Raw genomic sequence first — 18,399 nt, 5'->3', positions numbered from 1 at the left:
TGGGTTAGTTTTTAAAGGATCGAAGGATTTCCAATGAGTCAACTGCATTTAAAGTAACTTTTTTAATTTAATCTTAAACCTGGAATGCATAACTTCACTTCTTCTTTCAGATTTTTGTATTACTGGGAGATGTTGCATATTACTTGGGCTTTTATAATCCTCTCTTATTACAACAGTGCTTATTTTAAAATTTTGTACTTTGATCATTTGATATGATTGCTATAGCTCTCTTTTATGTTTAAATCTGTATATTTCCTGTTAGTAATCCTAGAACATTGATTTAAGAGATAATTAGCGGAATGAGCTTTTTCCATTGGGAAAGACATGTCGAAATGAAATGTAAAGATATCCTAGACTGTTTGAGTTTTTATATTGAAGTCCGGTATAGATATCGCTTCCACCCAATTACATATGACAAGGGTATGTTAAAGCAGGAGAATGAGAGGGATATAAAATTGTTTCCGAGTTAGATTTAAGCATGGTGGCTAATACTTATTTGTTGATATGTTTAGTGTTACATGAATAGTGTTATGGTTAGTACTGATGATGTTAATGTTTGAACTGGAGAAGTTTAAATAGTCATCTAGGTATACAAGGCCTCTTTGGAAAGGATCCAGCCAAGCAATATTTTGCAAAAAATAGCCTACCTAGAACAATGAGGCCATAGTTCTCTTCAAAGTATACCCCCTGGGACTTCACACATTTATCCTAAGGGCCTTTTCCACTATTCAAAGCAATCAGCAAAATCCTTTTTTCGGAATGGTCATCAGTAGCCTTGTCACATTCTCCTTTATCTTGTCAGCATCAAGAATTTTGTGCTGCAGTTGCAGGGGACTTGCTCCGAGCTACAAAGATGACCCAAGTTTTCTAAAAAAGGTCATTACTCAGTCATGGGTCTACAGCTAAGACCCTGAAATAAAACCCCAGTCTTCCCAAAAGTTAACAACTCCTATATGAATCAAGGCGATGCAAGCAGGAAAAGGAAAATACAGTAAAAATAGATATAGGGAACAGATATTACAAATTATTGAAGACTTCTGTTTGTGTGGGGGATCAAACAATAAAATACAGTTTATGTGGTGAAGCAAACAGATATGTGGTGAGTTGGTATTGTCCATTTTCCTCTAAATATTGAATAATATTTTCTAACGTCTTTGTCTCCCTAACAGGCAGCTGTGCTGCTACTAACCTCCCATTTTAATGACCAGAAGAATTATTTGTGGGTAAAAAAGATAAGACATGAGTTGGCTCACAGAAAATTTTGCAATTTTTTAAAGTATGATATGGTAGTAGGCATCAAACATCACTAGTGGATTGTCATCCTGTTTTCATTGGTGAAGAATTGAGCACTGAATTAAATTTTTTAAAAGTGAAATGGGCCACATGAGGTGTGGTTATGGTACTGAGTCATGATGTATATTTAAGGCTATCTACTCAATCCTTTTCAAATTAAAGCCATTCACTGAAACTTATGTTGTTTATTAGGCATTAACTAGCTAATTTAGAATAATGTTACCAGAAAACAACATTCTGCTTCTACCTCTAACATTGACTGACTTAGGATAAATTTGATGCAGGAATGAATATAGGTAATGGTATAACTTTTATAATCAAACAGCTTGCCCTATGGGAACGTACAATCCTGGTGGATTTCCTGGTGACATGCATCTGCTATGCAGACGCTGTCCTGATCCTAATCATATAACAAAGAAAACTGGAGCAACATCTGCTGATCAATGCACTTGTGGAGAAGGATATGTTTCATCTAATGAAAGACCACTGAGGTGTATAGGTAATGATCTTTCCTTCTTTCTCATCCTTATGAAACAACCTATTTTCATTTAAGTCATGATGAATGGAAACTCATTTCAGTCCATTTGTAATTTACCGAACAATTATCATAAAACTTCTCAATATGCATATTTAAAAAAATATCATTATTGATGTATTTGGGTGTGATTATCACAAGAGTGATATCATTTAATATAATATTTGTGAGAATGCCAAACAGACATTGAGATATTTTAGCAATGTGTTAACACATTTTCTAAAATATGAAAATTAGCATGTTTTGAAAAGCAATGATTCAAGGGTAAACGGTTAATTCCTCCATATAAAAATATGTTTGTGTGATTATTATTTTGAAATGTATTTATTGGCTGAAAAGCTAATATATGTTTTAATTGAAATACAGCCAGCTGATTTATGCACATATTGCTTTACCAAATGAAGTATGACTGCCTTTGATATCACTCTTAAAATGAATTAACCAGGTCTACAACAAAGTGTTGCTAGAGGATTACTTAAGAAACAGCCTAAGCATGGAGTTAACAAAACATTATATTTAATAAATAAACATGAATAAAAAATTGGACCAATTAACCATGGCTCTCATATCAATAAATTGGAAGACTTAAGGTAAAAGATGTCCAACTAGTACCGAAAAAGGCCAAAACAAACACTATATGTATGTCTATACCCATACGTTTACAGTTGTCTCTAACCTCAAGGACTGTGGTGCTTTGCACATATTATTATTGCTTCATGGTAAAATATGTAACATGATTTTTATGTACATTTTTCTTACTTTAAGAGCCCTTAGAACTTTGGCCTGATATCAGGGACCCAGATCCAAACCTTGTTTAGGCCACTTATTTTTCAACTGTGCAATTTCTCACAATTGTTTTCAACAGCAAGATTTGGAGTTTTGTGCAGAACTAAAGAAAAATATCTGCTGACATCCTGACGAATCAGCAAGTGAAAATATTTTACTTTCAGTACCATATATCAAAAAAACATTTCATTCATTGATACACTCATACATGTACGTGTCATATGTCCAATGTGTTTGGTTTGATGAGGTTTATAGCATGCCTACTTAATAATAAATAAAATTATTAACATTTACATAAGGTCATTTCCTAGGGTGGTCAGGTAGGTAAGGTCAGTAATGCATCAGCTATTAACCTATATTTTGTGGGCCTCAATCCCACCATAGTCATGGGTCCTGAGTTAACGCAGGTGGCTTGGTGGCTGGGAAACCTGACAAAAAGCCCAGATTTACTTGTCAGGATCCCCGGGACTCATGAACCACCAGACGCTTTCAGAGAGCAAAATCAAAAGAAAGAACAATACACTAGTTACATATTTTTGAATAGGGGACCATGCAACTTCTGGAATAATTTCAAAGGAACTTAAAGAGGGGTGTGATAGATGACAAATCCAAGGAAGGGTAACAGAGTCTAATCTCCCTCAACTCTGTGAGCAATTGTAAGGTAAAAGCAATCAAAATAATTCATAATCCATGAAAACCGTCAGTTACCCCCTACGAATATTTAAACAGATACTGAAAGAAAAAGAACAGTACAACAGTGGGAAGAATTAGATTCTCAAACACCCAGTGTAAAGAAGTGCCTATGATGCAGAGGGTCATTAAATGTCCAAGGGGATTAATTTTATTGTTTATTTATTTTTGAAGGCCAGTGAGGCCAGTCTCAAGAGGATACAGGAATTTGCAGGAAACCACTCTTATTAGTACACAATGTTTACTGAGTATGCTCTCTTGAATCTACAAAAGTAGGGAAAAATTCATTCACTAGGTTTCGATGTATTACATCATCGTCAGGACCTGATGATGATGTAATACATCAAAACCCGGTCTTAAAATAAAAAATATTTTATCAAGTCGAAAAGTGCATTGAAATTATGAATGTTATGGTTGGTTCCTAAGAACAATCGCCACTACGAGGTGTGCTCACCAAATCCCTGGAGAAGGCACCTAAGAAATCAATGCTTTAGTTATCCTCCTAGTTTTCTTTTACGTGAACCATTACTCTTAGGTTGATTGAGTGATCTGTGAATTTGCTATGGCATAACATGATTGTCATTAACAGCACTGAATAACTATTAACAAATTTCTTTTTTCAGCAATCACATGCCCACCACTGACACCTCCTCTAAATGGGTATTTCACACGAATGATAAGTGGAAAGAGGAGTGGCGGACGAAGACTTGGTAGGGCAAACAGAGAGAGGAAAAATGGAATCAACAGAAGAATGCAGTCGGGAAGCAGAGATGCATGTCCAAATTTGACATTTAAGTCAACATGTGGAGTTCGGTGCAAAACAGGCTTTGTCCTCATTGGATCCCACATTCGAACTTGTGGTCCCAATGGAAATTGGACTGGCCATGATGCATCATGTGTCAGTGAGTAACCAATAATCACTTGATTAAAAATTTTCGGTAGCAGTGAAGACTTAGAGTGACATTTGACATCATGCCAGATGAGCAGTAATGATTCGGTTTTGTTCTAGGTTCTTTATTACAGCATCAATGAAATATTATCACCTATATTGCAGCAAAGACTACATGAATTAGCCTACATTCTTGGGTCGGGAGCATACAACTGCTGAAAACGGTGATAACACTGTAGTACACCAGTTCTGTAAAAAACACAGTAATAAAATAAAAAAGCTGAATATAAACAGTGGTAGGCCTTTCTTGTAGTAACTATTTTCTTATTTGCATCTTTCAAAACATTTTAGACTTCCACTGAATAATGAACGCACATTTTCAATTTTATTGAAGCATATGCAATAAAAAATGTAAATTCAAGGTAGAGATCGATAATTATGGAACATCCTCAACACCCTTATTTTATCTAATTTTGTCTTTATAAATACATTTTACAGTTTGTTCCCCCTTAAATTGTTCCGGTTTTTTATTATCTCATTTTGATGTGATATTATTATCATCAATCCACACCTTTATGTCACAATTCAGGACAGCTCTCTCCAATAAATAATAAAGTTAATATTTTAAATTTGTAATACTTTATTCAATCCAAAAAAAATATGAACCAGCAATTTCGGCAAGACTAAAAACATTTTGAATGCAGCTAACTACTACAATAATATAAAGTCTGGTTCCATCAAAAATAGTATCACTTTACATTGAATGAACCCATGATATTCATGAATTTGTCATCATATTTCTAAGTACTCATGGAATAATACTTATTTATGTCCTTTCCTTTTAAGTAAAGAGATGCCCACCACTGCAACACCCCAAGGATGGAACAATTCAATGTGAACAAAAGTTGGGTTCCCTCAAGGGAAATGCCTCCATGCAACTTGGACCTAAAGATGGCTTTTTGCCTAACACTGTTTGTCGATTTGACTGCAACTCTGGTTATCACTTGGTTGGCTCAACAAAAAGAACATGCTTACCAAATGGCATATGGGATGGGCTGCAAGTTTACTGCAAAGGTGTGGATCATTAATGTAATAATCTGTATGAGGTTTATCAATTTTATATATGTCTGCATGTAAAATTCCATCGATAAATTACTAATTGAGAGTTTTGTATTTGCAAAATCAATTCCTGGGTTGTTTTAATATTTACTTCCCATTTTCAGCTAAGTCTTGTCCATCACTTCAGTCCCTACCCCATGGGAAAGTCTTTCCACCAATTTGTGTTGGACGCCAACATCATTCACTTATAATCACCAGTTGTTTATTAGTTTGCAATCCTGGATACGTTCTGTGGGGAGTGAGGGATAGATTGGAGTGGGAGACTAACCAAGGCAAACTTATTTGTGGACCAGACGGTAACTGGGAATTGACAACTACAGAAATTGCAAGCACAAAGGAAGCATTGGCATGGCAAAGGGGAAAGTGGAATGGTGGAAGATGTGTTGGTAAGTTTTCACTTGCTTTAGTGCATAGGTGGGAAGACATTTCTGGAATGAACAAAGAGCATTACAAATAAAATGAAATAAGTCATTACGATTACTTGACAGGTAAAAATCAATTGTCATTATCATTAGGGAGTTCTTGTTTACCATGTCTGTATTCCATATGATGAACTTGGCAAATCTGGAACCACTTTAATTTTTTTCTGGTTGAATCAAGTTCTCTAAACAAGATCATGAAATGCTTATAAAAAAACTCAACTTCGCAGATTCACGGGAAAGCATAGACTTACCATTGACTTTGGTGAATACCAATGGCTAACCAAATGTTTTTCTTTTTAGACATTGAGCCACCTACTCTTAATTGTCCAGATAATGTTTCTGTCGAAACTGATGAGAACAAAAAGTTTGCGACAGTTTACTGGGACCAGCCAATTGCAAATGGTCAGTACAATCATTATTACTGTTCATTACTATGTCATGTCATATGCCCGGATCTTAAGATCATTTATGAGAGAGATTCATTAGAGTAATCACAATTTGTTTTATTTACATGCTTTATTCTGCAAAAACTTAATTTAGCATTATATTATTTGCCTACTATAGTGTGTATATGTGGTACAAGTTTCATCAAGTTACTCCCAAGACCATCTCTCAGACCTAAGCCCAATCTTAGTTCCTTAATGGGTCGTCTTATCAGAAGAGCATATGTGTCAGTAGTTTTGTATGGGTAGAAACTTGGGTAGGTACCCTTCTATTATCTAGTGAAGAATCAGGGAAGAGGAGAGCGGAATTAGACTTTCCATTATCTCTCAATCCATTCTCTCAAGACTGGATGATGTAATATACTTTATGGATATCACTTCCCTTGTTAGCAAACTAATTTTTTTGGTTAAAACTTACAATGCCACTGGAGCCATCTCAGAAAAAGCAGAGGAAAAACAAAAGTTGAAAAAATTGGTGCACTGCAATCTATCCATGAAACATTGCCTGTCTAGAGAAATTCATGTATAACATAAATAAACAGTGGGAATGACAAAAGATGGAATTTCTCTGTCTCCAATTTAATACACACAAAATATGCACAGAAACAAAGATGGACAGGAAGGGGAGGTTCCCTCACACCACACAGTGTCAAAACCAGTGGTAATATAATAATTAAGAGTGAAAACGTAAAAGGTTTACCATTCAGTGCCATTTTTGACACTGAACCCTCAAGCTTTCTGTTTAATTTACTCTCTCATTTCCTCATAAATTCTTCTTTCCATGGCACTGTTTGATTGGTGGCCCATATTCAATTTGAATGCATTTCAAGTATTATGGATAAAATGATGGATAGTAGTAGATCTGAAGTAACATGAATAATTCCAGGTTAATATTCCAAAAATCAATATTTTACCATTTGGAACATGAAAATTAAATTTATTTATAATAAACATGGGGTTAGAATTCCTGCATTCATATTACTGCTGTTGGAAAACCTCAGTTGCTGCAAAAATGGGTTTTGCAAATGCTTCGAGTTCCACCACTGGGTTTTGCTGGGCCCCCAGATTTGGACCTGCATTTGTATGGAGATTTCCAAAGAGGCTTCCACCTGCCCTTTTGTATTGGGGCATTCCTGATGGGTGGGGAGGGGATTGATACTTGGGAGGATGACATGGAATATGGGGGACTCACTGGATCACTAGGGAGGAGGGGTTTAGTAGTGGGTGGCGGAGAATGAGATGCAGCGTACTGAAACCAAAACATGGAGGGGTTGGGGAAGTATCGCTTGGGGGGCAGTTTGATGGAATGGATTTCTTTGCAGTAGAGTCTCAGGGGGTCTAGGAGAAGGGGGTGGAAAGGGTGGAGAATATTTAGTTTTCCTCATATTTTCAGGGGCTTGTCTCTTTTTTCTCTCTTCTGCATTGGCCATTTCTAGTTTTCATCTTACCCCTTTTCCTTTACCAATCCCACACCTTCATTTGTTTATAAATTTTTGATCAGGTCGTCACAGTTTTCCACTCGAATATGCTATAGCTATATGATATATCACTGATGGAGATTTGGGTGGCACTCACGTTTCTTGTACATTTCAAGATACTCAAAAACATGGGTCTCTTAAAACCTGTCCACCTGGGTTAAAAAAACATTTTGACAGCACTAATCCATATGGCTTATTTTACTGCATTAGGTCTACTTGTATGGTAAAAAACTCAATGCTAGTTTGGTACATGTTCAATCATGCATGCATGATTAGAGTTTTGTGCATATTTCAATTTCACAATTCATTCAAATGAATGCCTTTCAGATAACTCTGGGATTCCAGTTACCCTAACAGCCATTCCAGCAATTTCATGGCCAGCCAAACTTCCTATAGGTGACAATGAAGTGACGATTGTTGCGCGGGATGCTAATCGAAACAAGGCAGAGTGCAAATTCATCATTTCAGTAAGAGGTAGAGTAAATATTTACTCGTTACTATTTAATTTAAACAACTCAACATATCTGATCAAATAATAAATATGTATGCAAGTGTATCTTTTCTTATATTTGAAAGTCATTTGGAATCGTAAAGGTCAGAGCAAACGGGTAATAAGTGATATTAAATTTTGGGCAATAACAAAAGTTCATTTCCCTTCTTTTAAATGTGAGTTCTTACCAAATTAAATACAATATAGCTAATTTAATAATTTTCACTTAACACAAAATTGAAGCATATTGAGGAGACCATCACTTTTAGTGAGTATGTGATTTGTACATTTTATTACTATTTATTAGTACCTTGGTAGCCACAGCTAGGGTGTGTGGCAGGAGGTGAATACACACTAGACTACCCTTGACTCAAAATACTTTTCTCTCCTAGGGCAGTCGGACAACATTATTCCAATCCCTTATCATTCTTGGGAAATATTACTCCTTCAATCTATGTGTACTACACTTAATCTCTCTCATTTTATTTACATGAGACAATTTTATTGCTCCATACATATGTAATAGATGGAAAAGAAAAATAATCAAAGAAGTTCTAAGCATGGTGGGGAATAGGAGATCATTGTTGGGAGAACATATAAGAAGACAGGAAATGTGGTTGAAGGGCATATTGGGGAGCAATGAAATATTGAAAATGATTTAGTGTAGAACGTCAGGTCAGGAAGCTAGCTGTGTGAAAAAATAGGCATGTTGGACAGACAGAATGGAGTCTGGAAGTATATGGAGTTAAGTTGTGGATTATATTAATGCTGTTGTAATCCTGTTGGTCCTTCATCCACTCTCTCTAATCCTCTGTCCATGCGCTTATCATATATTGGAAAATGGATGTTAATATCATAAGAAGCTCCATTAAGTTCATTTCATGGTGATATAACTATAATCTTCCTTTCATAGATATGCAGCCACCCACTGTTCATGCATGTGAGACTCCACCACCATTTATACTCCCATCAGAACCAATTACTCAAAGCCTGGAACCTAAAAGTAGCATGGCTGTAATGGCACATGGTTTGACCTGGGATAAACCTGTGTTTGAAGACAACTCAGGGGATGATGTGAGTGTGCAGGTAAAAGCACAGATAAGTGGAAGGGCAGAAGCCTTGGTGTGGCAAGGCATAGATGGGGGTCAAGGAGAAGTATTTCCTGTTGGAGACACAACTATTCAATATACTGCTTTTGACAGTCATGGCAACAATAACACCTGTGAAATCACCATTACAATTAAAGGTGAGTTTCAGAAAATTATATTATAAATACATATTTAATTATACATTTTATTATTTATACATAAAGCTAGGCACTGACTTGCTGACAAAAATTCCTGGGCACTTACACTAAGTTAGAGGCTTCAAATTTTAAGGTAACGCTCCCGTTAAATAGAAGATAGTGGAAAGAATAAAAAAATATCACAAAAGTGACCTGTGTTCAAGCCTAGAAGCGATTATATTTTTCAATGCAAATAAATGAAAAAAAAGAAAGTTTGTCTATGCAGGTCAATTTTCTTTCACTCGTCAAAATATAAAAAAATAGACCTACAGCCATGGAATTTGAACTAAATTGAGGAAAAAAATTAGGAAACGTAAAACGAGAGATAGGAAGAGGAAATGTAGATATTTTAGGTTTATGCGAGGTGAGATGGAAGGATACACTTGTATTAATGGAAAGATAGCTATAGAGTAATGTACAGCGGAGGGGACGAGAGCCAATTAGGGGTTGCCGTAATATCAAATACAAAGGTTGGAAGAAGCATAGTCAACAAAGAGCAAGCAACAGATAGAATATTATTAGTAGAGATAAAAGCAGAACTGAAGAACTCTGTCATTATTCAGGTACACATGCCACCAAGGAATCACACAAGTAGGAAGAAGGCGATAGAATAGATGATCATTCAGAGGACATAATTGCATGTGTTCCTGCAGGGAAACATTTAATAGTGATGGGGGATTAGAATGTGATGGTAGGCGAAGGAAGAGATGGTGAAGAGGTGGGAGACTACGGTTAAGGCAGGAGGAATGACCGTGGGGAGAAAGCAATTCTGCAAGAGTTCTGCAGGAGACAGGGATTAGTCATCACCAACACTTGGTTTAGACACCACAAAAGGCATAAGAATACTACATGGAAAATACCAGGTGACTCAGAAAGGTATCAGTTATATTATAGAATAGTTATGGTTAGGCTCAGATTTGGGAACAGCATGTTCAATTCGCACAGTTTCCTGGGAGCGGATGTGAACTCTGATCGCAATTAGGTCATTATGAAGTGTAGCTTCCATTTCATAAAGATAAGGCAGGAGTATAGGTTTAGGAAATGGGGTATGGGAAGAACTGGAGGTAGGAATGAAAGTCGGTGGGGAATTCCTAAAATCAGTTAGGCTTGCTGATGACCAAGCTCTAGTTTGCCAGGTAGGCAAGAGGTTGAAAGCATTGCTGAGTGAATTGCAAATTCAGTGCTATAGATATGGGATGAGAATCCATATAAATGAAACAAAGGTGGGCGAGGAGAGGGGTTTTTAGGGAGAAATCATATGGAGGCAGGAAAAATGGATGAAGGACATATTGATTGGCAGTAGGATGTTGAAGACTGCAATAGAGGGGAGAATGCTAAGCAAATGAGAAAGGGGCAGGAATAGGATAGGGATGTTGGACGGGATGAAGGAAGTACATAGAGATGAAGAAGGGCTTGATGTAGAGAAGGTTGCTGGATTGTGTTTTGCTAGGAGTCACAAAAAATTCATTTGGAAGTGGTGTCCATCCAAATCCTACCTTAACTGGTAGATTACTTAATAATAATTATGAAATATTGACGTATTTTAAATAAATCATGATTTACAAATAGAAGTTTGCATGCTTATAAACAAGAAAATAATTAATTTTTGAAAATGCTGAAACACTTACAAGTACGATGCAGTAAAGGAACGGTACCGTTGCGGTGGTTTGATAGATGAATCTGATGATTGAATTGTCCACAACGGTCATAAATTAAAGAGAAAAATGTCTGCATTGTTTGAACTGCTCGCAAAAATTGTGAAAATAAGTTATCTGGTAGGAGAATGTTGAAAACCATTAAAATGTACTAAAACAGCAAAAAAGAGAAAAAAATGAATGCCGACAGCACCCAGTGTTCCCAGGCACCCATCAAAGTACTATCTGGGCCCGATTATGCAAAACTTCGTTGATCGGACGAGAATCGGTGTATTCATCGTGGTATAATATATACCTTCATTTTGAGGGCACTAAGCCCATACTTTTCACTTACATTGTGATCCCTTCACAGTCATAAGTTATTAAATGCAATATGCACCATCTTAAGTGCCCATAAAACCATACTGTTAACAAAATTCTAGACCTAATGATCAATATAAATATAAACACATGAACAATAACCATTTAGATAATGTTCACACTTATATCACATTAGTGAACATTTGAAAATACTGGAAAGTAAAATACATAGTCACACATACTAATGAGAATGCTTACAATGATATGAAGGCTATTACAGCCTATTATTAGACAGTCATATTCTTTAACCCCCCCTTTAGGCTGGTGTTACACAGTAAAACATTTATAATGTATATTTTATCGGGCCATCAAGAGCCATCCAATGTTGCATCAAAGAAACTTTATAACTTAGTAACAATTCACATTCAGGGATATACAGTGGAAGTATAATGCAGAAAAGTTGGAAAAATTCTTAAATCCAATTCATAATGTGATAGTCCCCAGGGTCAGAAAAAGTATGTTATTAAAGTTCATAGTATGACCTTACTATTTCCTGAATACATGGCTTATGCATATAAGCTGTTAATTTAAAAATGGAGCCTCATACCTGTTGGTGAACTTTTTTATTTAGCACATCCATGTTTAAATATATCAAATTAAGGCACAATTTCTTGTGTCTATTTCTTGTTAACAACTGAAATATATCCTACATCATTACCATAGATTCCGTGTTACGACTGAGCAACCCCCAGTGCTTGTAAAACTCTGTTTATTTTTGTCATAAAAAAGCAGTATTAGATGATTTGTTAGCAATGGAACCTAATAATTTCAGAAAATATATCAGACTTCACCAGAGGAACTACAATATATTATTCAGTCTTCAAATGACATAATGCCAGATCGATCCAGTACATATTATTCAGTCACAATTGAACACCTACTTGATGTAGCCTAAGTATTATTTGTTATGGAATGGCTATGAGATGCATAGTTTGGAATATCTTCAAGTGGTCATTCTACTTCTTTCTTTCAGAGCATGCATGTCCAGAGTTCCCAGGCCCAATTAATGGCAACTCTAACTGCAGCAGGGGACGGAAAAAGGATTCAACCAGTTTCCTCTGCACTTTGACTTGTTCTGATGGCTACGCTTTTCCAGTGTCAACCCCACAAGAATATTTCTGCTCTTCTACGACTGATACAACAGCGAGGAAGACCATATCCACAAACCAATTCAAATTGGAACAAGGTCCTATACATGATCTGCTATCTCATGATTCTCTCAATGCTGCAATGGCATTCCATGAGGATAATAATGCTGAATTTATAAGTTGGGAGCCCAGAGATTTACTGCCATTTTCTGACTGCATGGGTAAGGTTATATTAAATCTTTTACTTTGAAAGCATAACTGCATGTATGGAATACTGGCTAATCATTGCATGGCTACCAGGGGAAAAATAATGGAAACCTTTTCATTTATAAACACCTGCACTTCTATTCCTCCAATAAGTACACTCATGTTTAAAAACATATGCATGCATGCGGAGCCATGCGAGAGTGAGTTGTGCTCTCTGATGGGGACTCTTATTTTTGGCAAAATTTGGCATATGGTACATGAAGTTGAACAGCAGGGGTTTTGGTGTTTGGTGTGGTCTTGACAGTTGAAACATTTAAAAAAACTAGAGATGTAAACCAATTACAGCAGAGCACTGAGTTTTGAAATTTGGTAATCAGAGGTACAGAATATTCATTGGTTCCAGCATGATGCATTCCCTCCCCTCCTGTTCCTTCCCCTTCCACCTAAAGGTTACTTGCTAATGGCATTTAATCCATTGGAAAAGTTTTCCCTTTAACAATTAAGTAATTTACTCACAAACCTACCCTAACCGGTAGATTACTTAAAAAAATATATAAAACTCATACAATCACACTATAATGAATCTATTCTAAAGCACTGTCATGCATTAGTAAGACCTGAGCTACTCTTTGAGTATCTTTACTCAAGATTTCTTTAAAATTGACAAATTTTCTGGAAATAAAAGATCAAATTCCAAAATACATTGTGTCATCTAGAACAATTCTTAGTCAGGAGTTTCATTATGCTATTCCATCATACTTCACCTCAGTCTCACCCTTTTACTTCGTAAATGCGATATCTACTGTGGTTGCTATTAGGAAAAATTAGGATACACTTAGAGTATGCATACACAATGTTAAAGAGAGATCAGCATATTGTCAAGAAATCTGCACCCTTTACACTTGGATTAATAAGAGAAACCTAAAGTAGGCACTTGACAAATATATATTTGAACAGCCATGAAACTCATTAACAGAGTAAAAGAGTCTGGCCTGTGACATCAATTTCACTTTTCTCTTAAAAACTACATTTCTGACTTATTTTATTTGCTCATAAAGTATGCTAAATAGGATAATGCCCATGGTCTTAATTATGCTACCTTGTAGAATAGTGGTGAACATTCAGATTTTTACTGAGTGGATCATGGTAACACATATATATGAGTAGAATGAATGGGAAAGATATGTATTCAGTTTCTGAAACCAAGATTGGTCAGAGATGTGATAAGAAATATGGGAAATAATGTCACCAATCCTCTTTAAAATTTTGAAAATTGTATCAACATCCCAGACCAAAATGCATAACTTAAGTTGAGAATGAAATTCACCGCCATAGGTGACAACATCAAGGGACACCATGTTTTTGATAGGAAAATAAATACTATGGACTTCGTGTCACATACTAGCAAAGTCACCCCAAGAGAGATGGTATTTCGCATAACTCCCAGCAGTTTCAAAATAAATGTGATATTTACCCTGATTCCCATTTGAACAAAATGGGATTGAGGAATTAAAGAATCACATATATCAGTGCACAGATTCACCAAGTTAAAATTCAAATTACAAATCATAACAATCATAATTTGTCCAAATTCGACTCAAGAAAATTGTCCCATGGTCTAAACTGATCACTTACTATCCTAGCTACCAGTTTAGCAATGATAGTCCACTGAATAATGGCCCACCTGAATATGAATTGGTAAAAATTCATCACATATTTACAACTGATTCATTTTTAACTATTGAAAAATATGGAATAATAGGTGGGCTTTTTTTCTTTCAAATTCATGCATATTTAACTCTGTAATAGATCGATTTCCCTAATTTTCTGAAACTACATGACCGAAATGGTCTTCTCTGTTCACACACTGATGATTTTTAATCCTTGATTTTGTCATTCTCTGCTTTTGAGCTCAGCTCTATCAGCAGTCCTGCCTTCTATTTTTATGACTGCACTTAATTTGTGAACTATAATGCACTTGTATTAAAATGCAAATCTGTGAAAAACTTTTACTTTGGTCCTTTTTAAATTTCTCCTAGTGGCTGCCATTCCAAACACCCTTCAACAAGATGGATTAATTTTCATGGATGGAGACAATTCAATATGCAGTGACTCAGTCTCCTTCCAGCAGGTAAGTTATTCAGCAATTCAATGTGAACTGCATTATCATTTAGTAATATCTCAGTTAAGGTAGGTTTTGGATGGACAACTACCAAATAAATATTTTGTTACTCTTAACAAAACACAATCTAGCAACCTACTCTACATCAAGCCCTTCTTCATCTCTGTGTACTTCCTTCCTCCCTTCATCCCGTCCAACATCCCTATCCTATTCCTGCCCCTTTCTCATTTGACTATCATTCTCCCCTCTAATGCAGTCTTCAACATCCCACTGCTGATCAATACACCCTTCATCCATTTTTCCTGCCTCCTCATGATTTCTCCTAACAAGCCACTCTCCTCACTTACCATACCTTTCCTTTTGGTCCATTTCACCTTCTCCACACCCACAGTTTCAAAAGCCTCCAAGCTAAGTCTATCTTACTGCTTCAGTGACCATTTTTCCATGTGATATATATAAATATGCTTCATATCAAAGTGTTGAGGAGTATTTTCTTAACATCCTTACTCAACGTCCCCGTCACCAACTCCCTCCTCGTGAAAGCCTCTTTGCCTAGCACAATTCTTCTCTTTACTACTACTTTGACCATGTAGGTCCAAAACACTTCCGAGATACGTACACTGTTCCACCTGCTCTAGTTTTTCTGTTTAGCTAAGCCTTTTTCTTTTTGGAAAATCACATAACCTTTGTTTCATTTATATTGATTCTCATGCCGTATCTTTTGCATTGAATATCCAATTCACTCAGCAATGCTTGCAACCCCTTGGCTGACTGAAAAACTAAAGCTTGGTCATCAGCGAACCTAACTGATTTTATGAATTCCCCGCCCACTTTCATTCCTACCTCGAGTTCTTCCCATGCCTCTTTGATCATTTCCTCTGCATACAGGTTGAACAGCAACGGTGATAATGGGCAACCCTGCCTTACACCTCTACCTAACACTGCCCATCCGGACTCCCCGTTCCCCACTTGCTCCTGAGCAGTCTACGACATGTACAGGTCGCAGCTTAGCCTCCTGTCCCTCCAATCTATTCCTATTTTCTGCAATATACTCAAGAGCTTTTCCCAATACATTGTATCATATGCTTTTTTGAAATCTACGAAACAGGCAAATACTTCCTGGTTGTATTCTATATTCCTCTCGATTAATAATCTCATTACTGCAATGGCATCGTGTGTGCCTCTCACCTTCCTATACCCAAACTGATCATCCCCTAATTAATCATGTCTTGCTATCCATCCTTTTGTTCATGATCCTGAGAACAATTTTAGCTACATGGGAAATCATTCTTATTATTGGGAAATCAAACTGTCAACTGTATATATCCTGCTAAAGTTCAAACCTCTTTAGCTGATTTGCATGCCTAAACCCTTTTCCTGCATATTTTTCTGGTAATACCCTGTAATTTAATTAGCCACATTATCATCTTTTTTTATGCATGTTCATTATTGATTGATCTGATGAAAATTTTATTTTATGATAATCTCATTTTATGATTTATCCAACAGAATTTAAAAAATGTTTAACTTTTTTAATTTGATATGTGTTTCTAGTTTTTTTAGATAACAATTGTTTACCTATGTCTCAGTAAATAATATAAATCTATGTATTAAAAAAAATATGAATGTTTGCACGGATCCCTGAGCTATAATTAAGGAGATGCATATGCTATACCATATGAAAATTTAAGAAAAAAAAGCATTTCAAAATGCTGTAATTTAAAATTTTCCTATGATTTGCAAAGATCTTAACTCTAAAAAATGCAGGTAGAGGACACAATAAGGAAAGAGATCTCAGAAAAGCTAGCGGAGATATGTGGCACTGGTTCAACTGGGCTTCAGTGTGAAATAGTGGGAGATATAGAGAAGGTCTGTGACAACTTTCCACCAACACCAGAAAAAGAGGTAAACATTGCGATGGCAAGTTCTGTTTCAAGGAAGAGTGAGACTCATGAAGGGAAAGAACGGGAAGGTGGAAGAGCTCGACATGGTCGTAGGAGTGGCTCGGGAAGGGGAACAAGAAAAAGGAAGCTGAGGGATGAAGTTCAAGGAAAGAGGAGGAGAGGAGGGGCCGAGGAAGGAGGGAAAGAGAGAGGGGAAGAGAGGAGGAGGGGAGGGAAAAGGAGGGATCAGAAGGGGGGCCGGAGGGAAGGCAAGAGGAAAAATGCTGGAGAGGGTGGTGGAGGTAGGAGGGATGGTGAGGAGCAGCCGAGGCGCACTAAAACACCTGCAGGTACCAAGGCACCACCTGTATTCTCAGCAACAGAGGTTTTGCCTCACATTAACAGGACAAGGCGGAGTGTAAATGAAGATTCAACTGAGGTGAGTGAGTTTTCAAAGCACAGGGTTATCTATCAATGAATATCTGCTATTGGTATATTATTCAGACTTCAAGTGGATATTAAACTAAACCCCTTTCTTTTTGGCTCAAATGATTAAAAATGATCATTTTGCAGCATTGATTGCTATTTCATTCATTTTTTGTCAACTTAATTTGCACATTCAAGTTACAAAAATGTTTCATTGGAAGCACTTCCTGGAATAGAATACACGAGAACAAAGTGTTCTGCTGCATGTGGAATATTTTCACAGATAATGAGAAAATTTTGATCAAAAGGTGTTACTAACTACTTCTGAAATATGGGTGGTCCATTAAGTTATGGATGAGATTCATCCCTGAGTACACCTTTAGGTCAGATTTGTAGTTACTTCTCATTCTTGAAGAAAAGTTCATACATAAATGGTGTTGCAATAATGATAACATAAATGCAATTGCCCTCATGAGGTTATCCAGGCTTAAGGGCAATCACATAACAAAATAAAAAAAATAAGAAAAGTGATGGAGTGTCTGAGAAGTCTTATATATAGTAGAGAGAGGTTCCATTGATGAACAATTTACACCAAGCACGTTTTTCACTTGCAAGAAAGAAACCATGTACAGAATGGTGTATTTATTGAAATAGGATTTACAGTAGAGTGTCTAATACCTGATGTTTGCTCACGTAATAGATTATCGCATTGGTTTGAGCCAGAGGCTTTCTCTGCCTCTTCTCCCAGTCCCTCCTCCACTGCCTTGATGTAAATGCCTAACCACAATTAACTAGCTATGCTGCCTTCAAATAATTTACTTGCACAACCTAAAAGCAAATAAAAGACCTATGATGAGTCATTTTGAGCATTGCTCTGCAATAGTACAATCAGTTGTGTATGATGATGCAACTCACATTGGATGTGTTTAAATGTTTCTTTTCCATGTTTACTTCAGAATGATTGAAAAAAAAGTCAGTGCCTAATTTGGGTATAAAAATTATTCAGAAAACATTGTATTCTCATTTTGTACACAAAATGTTCTGGATGGAGAAGTAGATGAGGCAAACTGTACTGAATATGTGGAAGTAAGATAGATCAATTGCCTTGATTTTTTTAGCTCTCTCCAATGCGAGTTGGTCATGGCAGAGCGTATAAACGACTAGGGCTACTGGGATCACTGAAAGGCCATCTCACAGTGGACCATATGCCACTGTCTACTTGTACCAG

At 36.4% G+C, this 18,399-nt stretch overlaps 1 protein-coding gene across 1 annotated transcript in view; it reads left to right on the top strand.

The window, feature by feature from the left end:
* Positions 1–18,399, top strand: part of LOC139693507 (sushi, von Willebrand factor type A, EGF and pentraxin domain-containing protein 1-like) — a 51,573-nt gene that overhangs the window by 7,418 nt on the left and 25,756 nt on the right. The window contains exons 5-12 of the mRNA XM_071591695.1: positions 1,619–1,792; positions 3,928–4,206; positions 5,522–5,698; positions 9,059–9,391; positions 12,419–12,754; positions 14,780–14,871; positions 16,630–16,767; positions 16,951–17,184. Of these exons, the coding sequence (XP_071447796.1) occupies positions 1,619–1,792; positions 3,928–4,206; positions 5,522–5,698; positions 9,059–9,391; positions 12,419–12,754; positions 14,780–14,871; positions 16,630–16,767; positions 16,951–17,184 (1,763 nt within the window). The remainder of the gene's footprint in view (positions 1–1,618; positions 1,793–3,927; positions 4,207–5,521; positions 5,699–9,058; positions 9,392–12,418; positions 12,755–14,779; positions 14,872–16,629; positions 16,768–16,950; positions 17,185–18,399) is intronic.

Source organism: Hetaerina americana, unplaced genomic scaffold (genome assembly GCF_022747635.1).
Source record: "Hetaerina americana unplaced genomic scaffold, ioHetAmer1.1.p SCAF_5, whole genome shotgun sequence".
Taxonomy (NCBI): domain Eukaryota; kingdom Metazoa; phylum Arthropoda; class Insecta; order Odonata; family Calopterygidae; genus Hetaerina; species Hetaerina americana.
This window is presented reverse-complemented; position numbering and strand designations above follow the sequence as displayed.